Genomic DNA, 19,639 nt, shown 5'->3' with positions numbered 1-19,639 from the left:
CCTTCACTCACCCCACTTGACCACCATTGGTGGATCCATCTCATTGGCACCACCTCCTTAGTGCAATTTGGTTCACACACATTTAAATATTTTTCTTCAGCTCCTTTTGAGGTTTCTGAGCCATGGACATCTGCCTTGATCCCAGACCCTTAACTTCACTGGGTTTGCTCCACCTCTTCTCTCCCTCTCTTCATCCTTTACACAGGATGACTGGCGGGCACATAAGCGTCCAAAATCCATCCCACAGACTGCCACCCGACTATTGCTCTCGCACTTACACAGCAGTGATAGGCGTTCACGAGAATGGAGACAGAGCGGGCCGGGATCAAGCATTGAGTGGCTCCTGTTTACATGGGTCGATAGTCGCTCAGCTTTCAGTTTTGCTAAAGACGAAGCGACTCTGACAAGTAAGCGATCTCTCACATAGTGCCCTGTTGCCGGGCACGTTTACATGGAACGATTATTGCCCGAATTCACTGCTTCCCGCGAGAATTCAGGTGATCACCCCGTGTAAAGTAGCCGTATTTTGAATTAACTGAACAACCGCAGGTTTGTGAGGTCACCATATGATTTAGTGTAAATAGTGTCTAATTTCCTAGTAGCCGACAGACGTGGGCGAGCGGACTCCCTCATGGTTGTCCAAGTGGCGGAGTGGAGTGGTCTCTATGCAGGATTATAGAAGATTACGGAGGAATGGCAAGAAGTGAAGCTGGCTGGGATATTAGTGGGAGAGGAAGCAGCTAGCTTGTCGTTGTACGTAGATTTAGTAATAAGCTAGAGAAGTACAGGCTGGGCCGCAGAAAAGTAGCCCGCTTCCAATGCCACACTCTTTGGAGGAGGCCATAGTCCTTTCATTTTACCTCAGCAGTATAAGAAACAAAAGCTGCGATGTGATTGGTTGCTACGGGCAACAAAGACAGAATTTCTTTTAAACCACTTTCATAAATTTTACCCATGGTGTTCTTCCTGCAACAGCGAATAGTTATTGTGGAAGGCTATGTGATCAATTAGGGAAACGCAAGAAGCCTTCGCTGACAAGAACTCTGGTACAAATCCACCTGTTAACTGTTATAGTCAGAGCCTGGTTCAGCAATAGCGTCAAACTGGGTCTGCCACAGACATCAAGAAGCCGAGGCCTCCGTCAGACTGGACATTCCAAGTTGTGCATGGCATTCAGCAGCTGATTACCAATAGTCCTCAGAAGTCCAAAGAAGTTGATGTATCACGTATGATGCGATGTGAATTCACAGATTACGAGGCACTGGTCTACTGAAAATCCCCACCTGACTCACGAAATACCACTGCATGACCAGAAAATTGGTGCATAGTGTCAGGAGAACAAATAGTGGGCCCAATTATCTTACAGTCCACTGAATACTTCAGCTTATCTGTCTATCAACAGTTTTATGATCAACTAATTCCAGAAGAATGTACTGCTTTTTCCCAACAAGATGGGGCAACATGCCACACCTCCTGCAACTCGCTGGCATGGGCTCATGAGTTCTTTATGGAAGAATGGACTGTGAGCAAGGAGTTATGCCCACCATGTTTCCTGGGCTTGTCCTAATGCAATTTTTTTTTTTTTTTTAAGCAGAAAGTGTATGCTGATAATCCACATGCCCTGGAGGAACTCAAGGAAAACACCATGAACACTATCCACAACATCACTCTTGAAGAGCTGAAGGCAGTATCAGCATACAACTTCTCAAAGGGCAACACGTTATTAATCGTTAGCCTTGAAACGCATATATATGTGTTGGTTTTAAAATAGAGAAGTTAAGCAATAATTCTATTGGTGTGCTTGTATATGTCCACAGGTTGAGCCTTACACCCAGTTTTTATAACCCTTTTGTTACATACTGTATATACGTCCACCCTAAGGGTTCAGACGATCAGTTGGGATTGGCTACACCCGTTATGTAGAGACCGGTCTCTTAAAAAAGCAGACCTCCTTTTTTATTTTTGTAGAGGACATAGTCCTCCGTTCTTTCATTTGGGTTGCTCCACCTTTCTTTTTTTCCATACTCTACACTAGAAGTGAACATGGACCACCCATTGTAACATGAAGGTAAATCAAAAAAGCGTTGGAAAAAAACAATCCACTTGCTCATTCTTCCTGACGCAGTATTGTCAGGGGTGGGCTACATTTCTGTGGCCCACCCTATAGAAAGTTAATACATTGCAGCAGGTTTATTCTTCCCTAAGACACCTAAATTCTGATGTAATGCACCAAGGGGAATCCATGCTGCCTGCAGCTGTATCACTGTCTCATGACTGCTCTGTAAATGTATTTACTATTGTCATTGTTTGGGCTGTATAGGGGGAAAAGCACATTGGTGTTAAAGTTGTAGATGGAGGACAAGAGGAGAGTTTGATGGATTTTCATCAGTGTAAAGAGGAGGAAAGTCCTTTAGAAAATAATCCAGGTGAGTAATGGACACCAAGTGTAAACTAATTCCTACATACAATGGAGGAAAGGTATGCAGGTGCTGAACCCCTTAACAGCAAAGGGGGGAAAATTGCCACAACAGGTGTTCACGGAAGATTTCATGAAGTCATGGTTACTTTAGAGGAACCAACGAATAAAATATGTAAAATAAAAAAAAGCGAGTGTTAGATTCTCCTCAGGCTGCATGTACCAATGTCCCTCTGCAGAAAGTGCCACCGCTCACACTTTCCTCACTTAGGACCTAAAGAATATTCGTGCTAAATTTCACGCTTTTGGGACACCGGGAAGTTACATTACATAGACGTGTTCTTACTTTTGCAATTAGCATTGAATAATCGAGTTGTGACCCCATTACATTCCCTATTTAGGACCTAATAAAGGCTCCTGTCAAATTTCATGTGCGTACGACACCGGGAAGTTAGAGAATAAGTGGCGAGTGAGTGAGTCAGTGAGAACTTTCACCTGTGTGTGTGTGTGTATAGAAAGAGTGATTGAGGGTAACTTTACACAGGCAAGCGTGCTATGGTGCCGTGAGTCATGCTCCCATATCATGCTCCCTACCATGTGAATTCCCGGAGGATGCAAGACGTTTTCATGTCAAAACAGCCGCGCATCACTTCGGGGATGCGGGGATCCTCTGGCGCATCTTATTTTCAAAACCTCCCAGGACCTCGCATCTCATCGTGTGCCCCTAGCATGTGGTGCGATGCTGCAAGATAACGTACAAGATAGAACATGCCGTGATTTATTTCCTGCATCGCATTGTGGTGTCATGAAGGGTAAACATCGCTCATGTATATGAGCCCATTCAAAAGAATGGGGTTCATATTTGTATGAGATTCATGTGTCTCACAACGCACAAGTCTCATGTGATTTTCTCGCCTGTGTGAAGGCGGCCTTACAAGCCTCCATCCACATGTATTGTACTGCAGTTTGCTGCACCTGCAGCAGATCCCCATCTACTCCCCTTGTAATAGATTTCATGGGTGTAGTTGCCTCCGCTGGACATTGGTTGCTGCAGTCCGTCTGCTGTCGGCTATGCTTCCAAGTGCCTTTTCCGTGCACATTTTCCCATGTAGTAACCACTCTCCTTTCCCAAGCGCATAACCTTCTAACAATCAGTGTTACACCTTCTGAGTCTATAGATTTGTAACATAGTACTCTTCTCCTTTCTGTTAGATCTGTACCATCTGAGACTAATCTTCCTTAAGCCCATACTGATATGGAGATACTCCAGGATAGCATCTAGATGATGAGCAGCATGGTGGCTCAGTGGTTAGCACTGTTGCCTTGCTGTGCTGGGGTTCAGACCGAGGACAACATCTGCATGGAGTTTGTATGTGTTTGGGTGGGTTTCCTCCAGGTAATCCAGTTTCACCCACAAACTCCCAAAAAAATACATACTAATAGGGAACTTGGACTGTGAGCCCCAATGGGGGCATTGATGATGTACAGCGCTGCAGAATAAGTATGTGATATAGAAATGTGTAAAATAAGTGATGTGGGCGGCGTGTATGGACAATCTAATACGCTGCCCCTACCAGTGTATAGCGCTCACACTGCGTACGAACAGAGAGGAATACAGCGTGCTGCGACTTATTTCTCTTGTGTGTCGATATGCAGTGCCCACACGCCGGTGTGCATGGAGCAATGTCAGAACATGGACTTTCCTTGACTCCATTCACTGCAGGATGTACACAATGACAGTACGCCGTGTGAACGATCCCTGAGACTGAGCGAACAGAGCGCAGAGGAGGAAGTTGTTTGGCCAGATATGCAGTGTGGACATGATTGGTCATTGTTTGCCTTCTTCTGTTAGCAGATGTATACTCGGGCATGAACAGCTCAGAGGAGCACATCATCATATCTTCAGATTATGAGACCGAAGACAACGACTACAGAGAATTGTCTGCAGGAGAAAACCCCATGGTCCCAAATATCTTTCCAATGTTCCCTGACCTAGATCTGCCCACCAATCTCTTTGAACAAAGGGTGCGATTTCCTAATTTCCAAGACTTTATCCCGTACCGTCCCCCATTCAAACACTTCAAAACGTATCATTGCCCTGAATGCGATAAATGTTTTAACTGGAACGCCGAACTTATTCGACATTTGCGCAGTCACACCGGTGAGAAGCCGTATTCCTGTCCGGAGTGTGGGAAGTGTTTTACACGCAAATCTACTCTGTTTAGACACCAGAAGAGTCACTCAGGTGAGGTTCGTTCTCTTGTTGACTTGTAATCTTATTTTATTTCTTTGAAAAACCATAAGACGCTCCTTTGGGCCACTGTAGCTGTCTGTTCTCAGTCGTGTGGGGGTCTAATGTCTGTGAGACATTACAGGATCATGGGGAGAAATGGACACAAGAACTGCTAATTCATGAGAGATCATGGATAATGCAGTGTGAGACTTCTTTATTAAAGAATGTGTGTAGCCATGGGATGTATACATCTTGTACCACCTTTAGCTTGGATACAAGATGCGATACGGGTGGGCACGGAGGCTCTAGTACCCTGTTGTACTGCCTCTAGCTTGGATACAAGATGTGATACAGGCAGGCATGGAGGCTCTAGTACCCTGTTGTACCGCCTCTAGCATGGATACAAGATGTGCTACAGGCAGGCATGGAGGCTCTAGTACCCTGTTGTACCGCCTCTAGCATGGATACAAGATGTGCTACAGGCAGGCATGGAGGCTCTAGTACCCTGTTGTACCGCCTCTAGCTTGGATACAAGATGTGATACAGGCAGGCATGGAGGCTCTAGTACTTTGTTGTACCACCTCTAACTTGGATACAAGATGTGATACGGGCGGGCATGGAGGCTCTAGTACCCTGTTGTACCACCTGTAGCTTAGATACAAGATGGGATACAGGCGGGCATGGAGGCATACAGGTTCTGTATAGTATCCTGCCGCATATCGCTCCACATTTGCTATAACTGAGTTTCAAGATCTACATGTTCTATTGGTGATTAAATCTGGCTACCAGCAGGCCACAAAAGTGTGACAATATTGTGGGGGCTTCCTGTTACCCCCTTGTATGTGCAGCCGAGCATTATTCTGCTGCCTCTTGGAGGCCCTGTCATGAGAGGAACACATGAGGCTGCAGGATGTCCAGAACATATCGCTGAGCTGTCATTGTCCCTCGTGCCACTACTAAGGGGGACCGACTGTTGTATGCGATGGCCCCCCAGATTATCACACCAGCAGGGGGTGGTGTGCCACTCCACAGCAAAGGTGGTCTTTACTGGTGGTCTGTCGGGGGCGTCCTGATGCCCTCATACATCCACTGGTCCCAACACCTCCTAACAGTCTGGTCAGAACGGCCTCGGAGGGGAACAATTCGTCAATACGACCATCCAGCTTCATATATCCCAATAGCTATCACATCCCAATAAGGGGGCCTTCACACCTGCAATCGCGATATCGCTGCATTTGTTTTATTTAACGTGAATGCCAATAGAACTTTCTAATGTTAAAAACATATTGCACAAAAATTGCAAGTTTGTGATTTGTGATTTCTTTTTTTTTTTTTGTGCAATGCGTTTTTAATAGAGATGAGCGAACGTATTTGGTAAAGCACTACTCGTCCGAGTAATGTGCTTTATCCGAGTACCTCCCCGCTCGTCCTGAAAGATTCGGGGAGCGCCGCGGAGCGGGGAGCTGCAGGGGAGAGCGGGGAGGAACAGAGGGGAGATCTTTCTCTCCTTCTCTCCCACCCGCTCTCCCCTGCTCCCCGCTGCGACTCACCTGTCAGCAGCGGAGCGCCCCGAATCTTTCAGGACGAGCGGCGAGATACTCGGATAATGCACATTACTCGGACGAGTAGTGCTTTACCGAGTACGTTCGCTCATCTCTAGTTTTTAACATTAGAAAGTCTTGTTGGCATTCGCGTTAAGAAAAAGCAAGTGTGAAGGCAGCCTAAGGCGCCCCCTCTCAGACTCTGGTAACGGGGTGAAATCTCTTCTCTGCATCGTAGAGGCGTCTAGTGGCCAACAAGCTCTACAAGCGGAAGGAGAGGCCACTACTCACAAGGGGCCTCCGAGAGCCTCTTATAGGCCAAGGGGGGAACCAGTTTTAGGGCCTCCGGTGACAAGACCGTTCATCTAATCACACCACAACTCTCATCATCTTATCTGCCTGAGATGGAACTGCATGCCGAGTACTACAGCAAAACAACAACTTCTGGGGGCGCAGGAATGTTTTTGAAAAACAGTGTATTATCTGGATCAGCACGATTCCAGCCTTTTTCAAATTTAAACACCAATTTTTTTTTTACTTAGGATTTAGTTATGTGTTGCTGCACCACCCCATCCCTGAACCTCCACCTCCCCTCACCTCCACCCCATCCCTGAACCTCCACCTCCACCCCAACCCTGAACCTCCACCTCCCCTCACCTCCACCCCAACCCTGAACCTCCCCTCACTTCCACCCCATCCCTGAACCTTCACCTCCCCTCACCTCCACCTCCCCTCACCTCTAACCCAACCCTGAACCTCCAGCTCCCCTCACCTCCACCCCATCTCTGAACCTCCACCCCACCCCTGAACCTCCACCCCACCCCTCCCCTGAACCTCCAACTCCCTACCCACCCTTCTCCTGCCATTGGAGCTCTATGAGGCCTTGTTTTCCCCTCGTCATCCTGACAGCATACACCTGGAGGTTGTCCGCTGGACACCTGTTGGGACAGGAAGCAGAAAAACACAAAAGGTAACTCCCACCACCGGCTCACCAGTGTCTTCCTGTCCCTACAGGACAGTCCAAGCAGAGCCTCCAGGTGTATGCTGGAGGTGAACAAGGAAAAAAGAAGACTCCCATGCAGCCTGTCTGCCCCTGGGGGGACGACTCTCTGGTCGGGCTGACAGGGCTTGCGCGGGTGAGACCCTACGAGGGGACCCTCACCCGCAGGATCTACCAGCACTGTTTCCCTTGTGGGAAAATCCTCCCCCAGTACGCTGCCCAGAGGGTAGTCGTACTGGTAGAAGCAGCCCCGGTACCTGGAGGGCTTGGAACAGAAGCCCGGCGTCTCCAACGGGGATCCAGCAGCACCATCAGGCAGAGGTATGCGGGTGCCGGCGTTTATAGCAGGGGCTCGGGTGCCGGTCTGGACGGCGTGCGCGCGGCAGCGGCTCCATGTGTTCCTCCTAGTCGGCGTCCCTGTGTATGCGGCGTATCCCCCGGGTCCGGCGCGGCGGGGTGACGTCAGCGCGGCCGCGCCACGTAGGGGGCGGGGCCTCACTTAAAGGGGGCGTGCCGGCGCCAAATTTGAAATTTAAAAGGCTGGATTCCCCTGCATGTCTCCTGTCTGCACCTTTACTAAAGATGTCAGCCAGAGAGGACGCTGAGAGCAGCCTCCTGGTGAGTAGACCTCCTTTGGGTCTTGTACCGGGGGGGAGGAAGGAGAGACAAATAATCAAGGTGCTGGAAGTTCCTTTTGCTGTCTCTATCTCTTTAGGACAGAGATGTGCAAAAGGTTAGAGAGGCCAAAAGAGCGAGTGCGCAAATGTCTGGTCTGCTTGCGGCGGCTAGAAGAGGTCCACACCAAGCTACTATGTGCGGACTGTACGGAAAAAGTGGTCCATGAAGAGGGCTCCTCTGCCATGACGGACATTCGATCCATGATTCACGAGGAAATTGAAGCCTCTCTCTCCTCTCTTTCTCTTCCGCCCCCCCATGAAAAGGGCGAGGCAAACACAAATGGAAGATTCTCCCTCAGAATCCATGCCACCAATGGAAGATGTAAGGAAATACTTCTTCTCATCGGCGGACCTGGGTCAGCTGTTAAACACGGTCCGACGCACCATGCAGGTGGAGGAAGAGGTGCCACAGCAGCCATCTTTTCAAGATAGCCTGTTTCAGGGGCTCCTACCGCAACAAAAACCGTCATTCTCGGTTAATGACATTTTAAAACAGTTGATCCTGACAGAATGGAAGCAGGCAGAATAAAAAATTCTTCCTGTCCATAGAATTTAAGGATCGAATGGTCTTCACACCAGAAGATATCGAATTGCTGGAAACCGACCCTAAGGTGGACCTGGCGGTTGCCAGGGTCTCAAAGAAAGCAGTCCTCCCCTTTGAGGACATTTCCCAACTGCGGGATCCACTAGATACCAAAGTGGATTCAGCGATGAAAAAGGCCTGGGAGATTGCGGCCCTGACCGTTAAAGCTAACATCATGGCCACATCTGTGGCAAGGTCTATGACTGTCTGGTTGGACCAACTTCAGACGCTGATCTCTCAGAAGGGCTCTAGGGAAGACCTCTCCAACTGCCTTCCCCTCCTCCAACAAGCAACTGGCTTTCTGGCAGACGCCTCTATGGAGTTGGTGAGGTTCGGGGCCCGTTCAGCAGCCCTCTCTAACACAGCCAGAAGGGCCATCTGGGTTAAGGCCTGGACAGGGGATAACGCATCGAAGAACAGGCTCTGTTCCCTGCCCTTCCAAGGATATAGAATCTTTGGGCCTTCCTTGGATACCCTCCTGGAGAAGGCATCGGATAAAAGCCAGGGACTACCAACGGAGAAGTCCTTCAAGCGGCCTTCCTCCTCCTACCCTCCATCCTTTATTCCCTCTAGAACATACAAGGAAAAGGGAAAACTGGATGCTGGTCCTATCCCAAAGGTGGAAAGGGTGAGAATCCACCCTCCAAGACCCTACAAGTAGGGGGTAGGCTGATGGGGTTCGCCCTTAAATGGAATGAGGGGACCTCCAATCCCTGGGCCTTACGCCTAGTCTCGGAAGGCTATAAAATTGAATTCTCCTCCTCTCCTCCCCGGAGGTTCATGGTCACCCCCTGCCAGTCACCCTCGTCCGCTCAGGCCCTCCAGTTGGGGGTGCAGGAGCTGTCGTCCCTAGGGGCCATCACTCGGGTTCCCACAGAAGAACGGTTCAAGAGGTGCTACTCCGCCTTGTTTCTCGTTAAAAAACCCAACGGGTCTTATAGAACCATCATTAATTTGAAATTCCTAAATAAATCTATCTCATATCAAAGATTTAAAATGGAATCGGTGCGGTCAGCAATCCCCTTAATCGCACCAGATGGCGTCATGGCCACCGTGGACTTAAAGGACGCCTACTACCATGTCCCTATACACACAGATTTCCGGCAGTTTCTGCGATTTGCCCTGGTGATTGATGGGTCTGTCTCTCACTTCCAGTTTACGTGCCTGCCGTTCAGGATTTCCTCCGCAACCCGGGTGTTCTCCAAACTGGTGTTAGAGATGGTGGCGGCACTAAGGACTAACAAGGTGTTGATCGTACCTCGATGATTTCCTGATCATAGCAGGATCAGCTTCAGAACTCCGGTTCCAGGTCAATCTCACACTCCGTTTGTTCGAATCACTGGGCTGGATGATCAACACCGTTAAATCTAGTCTCCTGCCCGAACAAAAGAAAAAATTCCTGGGAGTTATTCTGGATTCACACCGCCGGTGTTCATCCCTTCCCCTAGAAAGGCAAAAAGCGATCCTGGACGAGTGTCGGGCACTTTCTCTCGCCACCAAAGTCTCCCTTAGGAGAGGCATGAGGGTCCTCGGCCTCATGACATCTTGCATCGGGGTAGTCCCTTGGGCCCAATTACATTGTAGAACCCTCCAGGACTTCATCCTGAGCAACTGGGATAAATCACCCGCTTCCCTTGATCAGATAGTCGTCCTTACCCACAAGATAAAGTCCTCCTTGGAGTGGTGGATGTCCATTACCAACCTTGCCAGAGCCACGGTTTGGTACTCCGCATCCCCAGTATCCATCTTTACCGACGCGAGTGCAACTGGCTGGGGGGCCCACTTAGGCCGTCATTACATCCAAGGGGGCTGGAACCGGGAGGAAGCTACTCAGTCCTCCAACTACAAAGAACTTTGCGCTGTCTGGAAGGCCATTCGGGGCCTCGAGACAGAGATCAGGGGTAGACACATTAAGATCTTTTCGGATAATGTAACAACTGTGTCCCTCATTCGCCACCAGGGATCCACACGGAACCCCTGACTCCAAGACCTGGCGGCGAAAGTTCTCGGGTAGATAGAGCAGCGGACACCTTCCGTCACAGCGTTCCACGTAAGGGGCCCAGAGAACTCCATGGCAGACCATCTCAGCCGCAGGAAGATAGATCCAGGGGAGTGGACTCTACATCCACACGTACTCCAGCTAATTATAGAAAGATGGGGGACACCAAAGGTGGACTTGTTTGCCTCTCGGGAGAACACCAAGTATCCCCGTTTTTTCTCCAGGGGAGCAGACGGGAGCTCCCTGGGAATAGACGCACTGTCCCAGGCTTGGGATTGGGACCTTGCATACGCCTTCCCACTCATCCCCCTGATCCCTCTGGTCCTAAGGAAGATTCAGGGGTCCCCAGGCTCCGTTATCCTGGTAGCCCCATTTTGGCCCAAGAGACCCTGGTTCCCACTCCTGGCCGCTCTCTCGACACAGGATCCTCTACATCTGCCGCAGAGAGACGACCTCCTTCAGCAGGGTCCTCTGATATGCCCAAAGGTCCGACAGTTCAGACTGGCGGCCTGGAAGCTGAGCGGGTAAAATACCTGAGCCAGGGCCTATCAGGGAGGGTAACCAGGCGAGAGCCTCAAAAAATCCACCAGAGATATATACACTAGGGTTTGGGATACCTTCTCTAGGTGGTTGGGGCATAGTATCCATGACCTTCAACAGCCTGACATTAACAAGATATTGGAGTTCCTACAGGATGGATTAGATATGGGGCTAAGACCTAGTACCCTTAAGGTCCAGGTGGCCGCCCTTGGAGCCTTCTTTGACTCCCCCTTAGGCGACCATAGGCTAATTAGGAAATATCTTAAAGGGGCAGTCAGACTCCACCCCTTTGTAAGGGAAACCATGCCCCCATGGGACCTGAACCTAGTTTTACAGGCCCTCTGCGCACACCCCTTTGAGCCCCTGGAAGATCTGTCAGTTAAGATCCTCTCCTATAAGGTAGCTTTTCTAGTCGCCATCACATCCGCTAGATGGATTGGGGAGATCCAATCCCTCTCTATTAGGGCTCTGTATATGACCATCTTCCCGGATAAAATAGAGTTCAGGCCTGACCCCTTTTTCCAACCTAAAGTTCTCACAGACTTTCACAGAGAACAGCGCATAGTCCTTCCCTCCTTCTGCCAGGAACCCCGTAACACCACGGAACAGAGGTTCCATAATCTAGATGTTAGACGAGCAGTCCTGAAGTATTTGGAGGTCACACATTCCTTCAGGAAGTCTAACAACCTTTTTATTCAATTTCAGGGTCCACGCAGAGGAGGGGCCGCTACTAAAGACTCCTTAGTGCGTTGGGTCAGGAGGGCCATAGAAGAGGCATACAGATCCCAGGGGATTCCACTCCCGGGCAACGTTAGAGCCCATTCCACTAGGGCGGTCGCCTGTTCCTGGGCGGAGAGAGCCCAGGCAACAACCGACCAGATCTGCAGGGCCGCCACATGGTCGAGCACTCATACCTTCACTAAACACTATCGCCTGGACCTGGGGGCCAGCCGTGATATGGCCTTTGGGCAGAAGGTGCTACAGGCAGTGGTCCCTCCCAAAAGCCCTTGGTTGTTGGCACTTCTCCAGGTGTATGCTGTCAGGATGACGAGGGGAAGACAGGAATTAGGTCCTACCTGTTCATTCCTTTTCTTGAAGTCATCCTGACAGCATAGGGGCTTTTCCTTCCCCTTGAGTTATTTTTACGTGAAGTAACGTATGGTACTATGATTTCTGTATTAAAAATTATTGGTTAAGCAAAGCCGGGTCACTGTAGTCATTTGGTACACACTGGTGAGCTGGTGGTGGGAGTTACCTTTTGTGTTTTTACGCTTCCTGTCCCAACAGGTGTCCAGCGGACAACCTCCAGGTGTATGCTGTCAGGATGACTTCAAGAAAAGGAATTATCAGGTAGGACCTAATTCCTGTCTTTTGTGGGATTAGCTCTAGTCCGCGTAGTCGTGGCAGGCAGCATTGCAGTAGGTATTCATTCCTCATGCTAAGGGAATATTTATATTAATTTATTTCATTTACCTCCAGCAGAGACGAATAAGAGTACGTTAGAGGAGGATATGGCATTATCTCCTCCCTGTGACATTGATGTCATCAACATCAAACAAGACCGGAAAGGGGAAATCCCAATTACTCCGGATATATATCCCATATTTCACAGTCCAGAAATGACAACCAATCCCTCTGAACAGCATGCCTGCTTTCCAAACCGCTCGGATATAATTCAGCGCCACAGGCCGTTTACACGCTACAAGATATATCCTTGCTCTGAATGTGGTAAATGCTTTAACTGGAACGCTGAACTCATCAGACATCAACGAATCCACACGGGGGAGAAGCCGTATCCGTGCCCTGAGTGTGGAAAGAGTTTTGCCCGTAAATCAACTCTTTTTAGACATCAGAAGAGTCACACTGGTGAGAAACCGTTTCTCTGTTGCGAATGTGGCAAATATTTCACCCGAAATGCAAACCTTCTTTTACATCAGAGAATCCACACAGGCGAGAAGCCGTTTTCATGTACCGAGTGCGGGAAACGGTTTTCTCAAAAATCCTATCTCATTGCCCATCAGAAAACTCACACCGATGAGAAGCCTTATTCGTGTGCTGAATGCGGAAAGAGGTTTTCCCAAAAGTCCTGCCTACTCCTGCATCGAAGAATTCACACGGGGGAGAAACCATATTCCTGTTCAGTATGTGGGAAGAGCTTTGCACGGAAGGGAATTATGCTGAGCCATGAAAGAACACACTCGCAGATGAAGAGCCGGTTTCATTATCTGAATATAGACCATTACTCTAGTTGAAAGTAACTTTCACAGAAATTGTGGTGTTTGTTCCTGCAATTTTTAATTATTTATTCATTAATTAAGATGTTTTAAAGGGGTATTCCCACCGCAGCACGTTATCGACTATCCAGTGGGGACGGGGCAAGCTGCTGCCCACTGGGACCCCCACTAATCCTGAGAACACAGCCCGAAGTGTGGATAGGGGATAACTTGCTGAGGTGGGACTACCTCTTTAATGTAATGCTGTCTTCCCAACTTCACAATGAATGCCCATTGCTGTGACACTATTGTTAAAGTTGATCACTATGCAGACATTGAAGGGGCTGTCCAACTATTAGAAATGTGGTTTTGTTTTTAAGCATCTGCAAACCTTGTAAAACAAGCAGTACTCTGCTGTTCTTTCCTCCGGTGATCCAGTGCTGAAGCTCCGATGGTCCTCCTGGCTACTATATGACCACTGCAGCCAGGCAGGGGCCACATACCACACTTCTGGCATGGTTGCTCCCATCATCTGAGATGCTAGGAATATGGCTCACCGCTGATTGGCTGTAGTGTTCACTGGAGGAGCTCAGAAGCTTCAGGGCTGGATCGGTGGGGGTATAACAGGCGCGGAGAGCTTCTCTTCTTGTTCTACATTTCCAGCAGCTGGGTAACCCCCTTAAATATCCCATTGAATAGTAAATTGTTGAATATCAGAGTAAATATTACTTTGTCACAAAATAAAGTACAGAAAATTAAAATCCTGCAATTAATTTTATTTGTAATCTAGTTTATTAGAATGTTTGAAAAGTAAGTTTTACAGAAGGAAAAACCCAGAAATGGAACACATTGCGGTGCTGAGCAGAGTATTGGTGAAGTAACAGACTGCAGACCCTGAAGCCAACATAATGCTAGGGCTCATCTATTCTGAGGAGTCCGAGGTATAACCTGAGTGCAGCAACGTGCTGGAAGAAGAATGCCGCGCCCGGAAGTAGAAGTTAATTTTACTAGATTTAGAACACTTCTGTATTACAAATATCCGTTATCTTCCCAAACAGAATACAAGTTCATTGGAATTGTGTTTGTTGCAGTAACTTTTTACTGTCTTTCTAGAATATTTCATGTCATGGTACTTGCCCAATGATCAGCTACCAGCTGTGTCGCAGCTACAAGGGGATTGTCACAAATTAGTTTCTGTACTTTGGTGTTTCATTTGACATCCACTTCCCTTTATTGCATCAATTGTGGTGAAATTAAGCATGACTTTAGGGCCTCCTTTACACGGGCGACAAAGTCACGCTGCTACAATGCTACAAATCACATGTACGGGAAGCCCATTCTTTCCTATGTGTTCCTTCACACATGCAATGTTTTGAGCATGTTATACCCCAACACAAAAACCTCACAGGTCCAGCGATATGCCCGCGACTCACGAGGTTTTGTAGTCCATGTTTCCCTATGGAGCCTTCCTCTCTGTTGCATCGCATTGCACGAAAACGCTATTTTAGTGCGGTGCAACTTTAACAGTAGAAAATCCTAATGTCAAAGCCTAAATTAAAGGGATTGTCCCGCGCCGAAACAGGTTTTGTTTTTTTTCAATAGCCCCCCTGTTCGGCGCGAGACAAACCCGATGCAGGCATAAAAAAAACAAACCGTCCAGTACTTACCCGAATCCCCGTGCTCCGGCGACTTCTGACTTACCTTGTGAAGATGGCCGCCGGGATCTTCACCCTCGGTGGACCGCAGGTCTTCTGTGCGGTCCATTGCCGATTCCAGCCTCCTGATTGGCTGGAATCGGCACACGTGACCGGGTGGAGCTACGAGGAGCCGCTCTCCGGCACGAGCGGCCCCATTCAGAAGGGAGAGGACCGGACTGCGCAAGCGCGTCTAATCGGGCGATTAGACGCTGAAGATTAGACGGCACCATGGAGACGAGGACGCTAGCAACGGAGGAGGTAAGTGAGTAACTTCTGTATGGCTCATAATTAATGCACAATGTACATTACAAAGTGCATTAATATGGCCATACAGAAGTGTATACCCCAACTTGCTTTTGCGGGACAACCCCTTTAAGCTCTAGCTGCAGGGAGAAAAATAACAAAAAAACACACTCCCCTTAGAAGCGCTCTCCGCTGCAGCTTCCCCGGGTCCCAGCCAATCACAGCCAGCACTTCCAGGACCCGGAGATTTTTCACTCCCTGGCCAGAAGATGAAGAGAAAGCAGTGCCCCAGACAGTGCGGCAGAGGTGATGTGTACTTTTTTTTGTTGTTTTCTCTTCAGCTACAGCTTATTTTCGGGGTAGGGCTTATATTTCAAGGGCCCCGCCCCCTTATCCCCTCCGTCCCCCCCTTCCCCCCCGAAAATCCTTGCATCTGATGCTACAAAGTCGCGTGACTTTATAGTGTCACATGCGACATTGTAGCGCTACAAAATCACGGTATTGTTGCGAGAAGACGCGGCGATGTCGCTGTGATTTTTCTCATGGCGATGCCGTGTCGCCCGCGTGAAGGAGGCCTCAGTCTGTTTTAATATTCCTTGTGAGATGCCAAAGTAGTGAAATAGAGATTTATTTTGTAAATGTTGGACATAAAAGCTTTTATAGGATTTGTTCTCAGATTTGGACACAAAGCAGGTTCATTCTTGCCGCACCCCTGTTAGGGCTTTCTGTCAGTTCTTTCCCATGTTGACCTTTCGACAGACTGCAGGCTTATGAATATTTGGCCTTCTTTTTGTTTATTACGAGTTTTTATTGTCCAAATTAACCCCTTCCAACCATGTGCTGCACATGTGCCCTGGGGGCTGGCTGTGTTATAATCACCTGTCTGCAATGCGTGGATCACCGATGACTTTGGTCCTGGTTGTTTAATCTCTTAGATGCTTCAGTAACTATTGATAATGGCATCAAAGTGGTTAGACGGAGGGAGAGTTGCTCCCTCTTACAGCAAATCACTCCACCACCCTACAAAGCAATCAATTTGGGTATTGAGGGGTTATGGCAGACAGTGCCTGAGTGAAGACCATAAGGTTATCACACCTCAGAGCTGGGGGTCTCATACAATATACTCACTGCTCCAGCCAAGTTCTACTTTGCACTTATGTAGATATTCCTTGGTATCCATCCAGAGCAGATGTGTAGTAATGTTCCATAAGCATCCATGTGACCCAGAGGACAAGCAGCCCCGTGCCGCGCCAATCCCATGCCAGAAGAAGCTGGCAAACTCAACCTGAGTCGGGCTCTGCACGTTTGCCGCTGACTGCTTGCTCCTGTTTTATGTCTGCTTTTTCTTCTACTCTGGTGCGTATGTGAAGGTTTCTCCACCACCTCAGGCTACCTGCACACGGGCGAGCCCCACATCTGTCCATCAAACTCTGCCTAATACCGCACTTGCCAATGTGCAATTTACCCACGGCTGCGAGGGATTTTATGGCAAAACCACCTCCCATCACTTCAGTAGAAGACCTCAAAGCCCCATCGGAGGATTGGCAAGTGTTCCCATTGTTTTAAATGCAATATGTTTTATTGTCGAATTGAAAACAATGGGCGATGCGTTCTGAGGAACGTGGGAAGATAAGACATGTAGACATTTCCTTACCACAGAGTGATGCAATGCGGGAAAGCATCGCTCACGTATATGATGTCATACAAAAGAATGGAGTTCAGATTTGTGCGTCTCACAATGTACAAATCTTGCACAATTTTCTCAGCCGTGCAAAACCGGCCTCAGTCAAGGGTTACTGCGCCATATTTTGCTACGTATGTGTTCCTCCCAGTCATGTTGGCGCTATACCTTTAAAGACCTGTGAATGGGATTGGAACGGCACTGGTCTTCTTCTCTTCTGGATCTGATTGATAGTTCTGGAACATTACAACACATGCTGGGAACAAGAACGCGTCTTCTCTGGATGAATACCAAGAAGCGTCTCCATAAATGTAAGGGGGCTTTCTCACGGCCAAGAAAATCTCGCACGAATATGAACCCTATTCTTTTGCAGTCATATACATGTCGATTTTTTTAATTTATTTTTTGGGAGGGGGGATCCCAGCATCCCGGTGGAAGAATCATAAAATGGTAGAGTTGGAAGAGACCTCCAGGATCATCGGGTCCAACCCCCTGCTCAGTGCAGGATCACTAAATCACCCCAGACAGATATCTGTCCAGCCTTTGTTTGAAGACTTCCATTGAAGGAGAACTCACCACCTCCTGTGGTAACCTGTTCCACTCATTGATCCCCTTCACTGTCAGATCGTTTTTTCTAATATCTAATCTGTGTCTCCTCCCTTTCAGTTTCATCCCATTGCTTCTAGTCTTTCCTTGTGCAGATGAGAATAGGGCTGATCCCTCTGCACTGTGACGGCCCTTCAGATATTTGTAGACCGCTATTAAGTCTCCTCTCAGCCTTCTTTCTTGCAAGCTAGGCACCCCCCTCCCCCCCCTCTCAGTATAAGGTGTATGAGGGGTTGTTCCATCAGTATTTTGCACCTGTGCTATGCTCCTCCATTTAGCAGGTTGGTTGTCTGCATGCTGAGGGTTGTAGTGCTTCTACCTGCCCTTCCATTTTGCATTAGTATATCAGTAAGTATTTGGGCACTTTTTGTGACACTTTTTTTTAGTTTGTTTTGCCTCAAAAACTGCAGCATTTTTCCAAGAAATGTTGTGTGCAGAACCAGCTTGTGAGCCATAAAACCTAAAACTAGATACATTTGGTATTGTCTAAATCTTACTGACACTGAGTAAAGCTGGCTATTTTACCGCACGGGGAACGCTCTAATCCCTTCTATCCAAAGTGTTTATTGCATAAGAGCCTCGTTACATTACGTACTACAATAATAAATTGTGCCAGTAACAAACAACTCCTATTGCTGTGAAGGAAAAATACATTTTTGGTAATTGGAAGGTATGGAGGGAAAAAAAGATTACTTACCACCAAAAAATGGCGGGGATATGTGTTATATTTTTATTTTAACTGCTGCACTGCCAACAGATGTTTTTCTGTTGAAACCACTCAATCCCTTTAAGTAGAGTAACCTTTTTTCCCCTAATATTTACAATGTTGATGCTGATTTCGTAGTGCTGGACGTTCACTATCCATCGTGGAGATTTTATTTTTTAACCCCTTGAGTGGCGGGTTTCTTACCACCCTGTCAAACCCACCAGGGCAGGTTCTTTAACCCCTTCAGTGGCGGGTTTTTTAAATGGTTTAATCCTTTAATTTCAACTAAGGGTGACTACCCACTACAGGTTTTTTTCACAGCGAAATTCGCAGCATTTTTTTCTGCAGGGGTCTATGGGACGCGATCATGATTTTAACACTACAAGTCCCATAGACCCCCTGCAGAAAAAAAAAACGTTGCGAATTTCGCTGTGAAAAAAAACTGTAGTGCATAGTCACCCTAATTTTGCAGTCGCGTTCCAAGAGCCATAACTTTTTTATTTCTCCACTGACACGGCCGTATAAGGGCTTGTTTTTTGCGGGACAAGTTGTACTTTTTGACAGCATCATTTTGAGTATATATAATTGTGAGGTACTGAGGGGCGTGATAGTGGATGGTCGCTACGTCGCCCCTAGGTTCCGTTATTATGCCTAGTGGGGCTGGAGGAAGTCCATGTCCCGCTATTAGAGACATGAAAGTCCAGGAGGGCAATGTAATCTCCAGTAAGTAGTTGCTGGAGGTTTCCCTTTAAAAGTCTTTGGGCCTGGATTTTTGGAATGGATGGCAGGTTGGTAGTGGGGCCATCTATTCCACTTCCTCCACTCCGGGTTATGTGCAAGGTTAATCAGCAAAGGTGCTGAGGCTGGGCCAGGAAGGGCTGTCACCATCAGACCCCCAGAATGATCACATTCCAAGCGTCTGATGGTGACAGCCCTTTACATGCTGCAGGCGCATAGACCACAGCATTTAAAGGGTTGACACAGCAGAGATCGGAGGTTTTCTCTGATCTCTGCTGTAAGCGCTGGTGCCTGGCTGTCCTTCTGACAAGCCGATGGTCTCTATGGCAACCTGTAAACAAATCAAAACTTTGAATTCAGAAGCGGGAGATTGCCGGCAGATCGGCAATATCTTTTTGCTTCTGTTTTTCAAAGTCCTACACTATTCTGCGTGGGTCTGTTCAGGCAGAGCACAATGCCACAGCTTATGGCATTATGCTCTGCAGTTCCCATAGTGATACATAGCCCGGAAATCTTCCAGGCTATATCACTATCGGCGGTGGAGCTCGTCCTGGAAAATTTCCAGGCGTGCCACTCAAGGGGTTAATACAAATATCTTGATTTATTTGAAAAATCATGGCAGGCTGAAGCCCCTCGAGGGGGTCCTCGAGGAATGTGACTGGTAAGATCATATCAATCAAAGTACATAGCAGACATAAGGCTTGCAGAATTTTATCCACCTAGTCCCAAATATTTCCCAGCATCCTCCACTACAAACCATCTATCA

General features: G+C 48.0%; 1 protein-coding gene across 3 annotated transcripts in view; it reads left to right on the top strand.

Moving 5' to 3' along the window:
• Positions 1-13,975, top strand: part of LOC136588088 (zinc finger protein 436-like) — a 41,450-nt gene extending 27,475 nt beyond the window's left edge. Inside the window, exons 6-8 of one of the 3 annotated variants that reach the window (XM_066587034.1) lie at positions 2,321-2,426; positions 4,269-4,661; positions 12,472-13,975. In XM_066587034.1, coding sequence (XP_066443131.1) covers positions 2,321-2,426; positions 4,269-4,661; positions 12,472-13,241 — 1,269 coding nt within the window. In that variant the 3' untranslated portion in view covers positions 13,242-13,975. Of the gene's footprint in view, positions 1-2,320; positions 2,427-4,268; positions 4,662-12,468 lie in introns of all 3 variants that reach the window. The other 2 variants (XM_066587032.1, XM_066587033.1) reach the window with 2 other exon arrangements.
• The last annotated feature ends 5,664 nt before the right edge of the window (positions 13,976-19,639 follow it).

This window comes from Eleutherodactylus coqui, chromosome 13 (genome assembly GCF_035609145.1).
Source record: "Eleutherodactylus coqui strain aEleCoq1 chromosome 13, aEleCoq1.hap1, whole genome shotgun sequence".
Lineage (NCBI taxonomy): Eukaryota > Metazoa > Chordata > Amphibia > Anura > Eleutherodactylidae > Eleutherodactylus > Eleutherodactylus coqui.
This window is presented reverse-complemented; position numbering and strand designations above follow the sequence as displayed.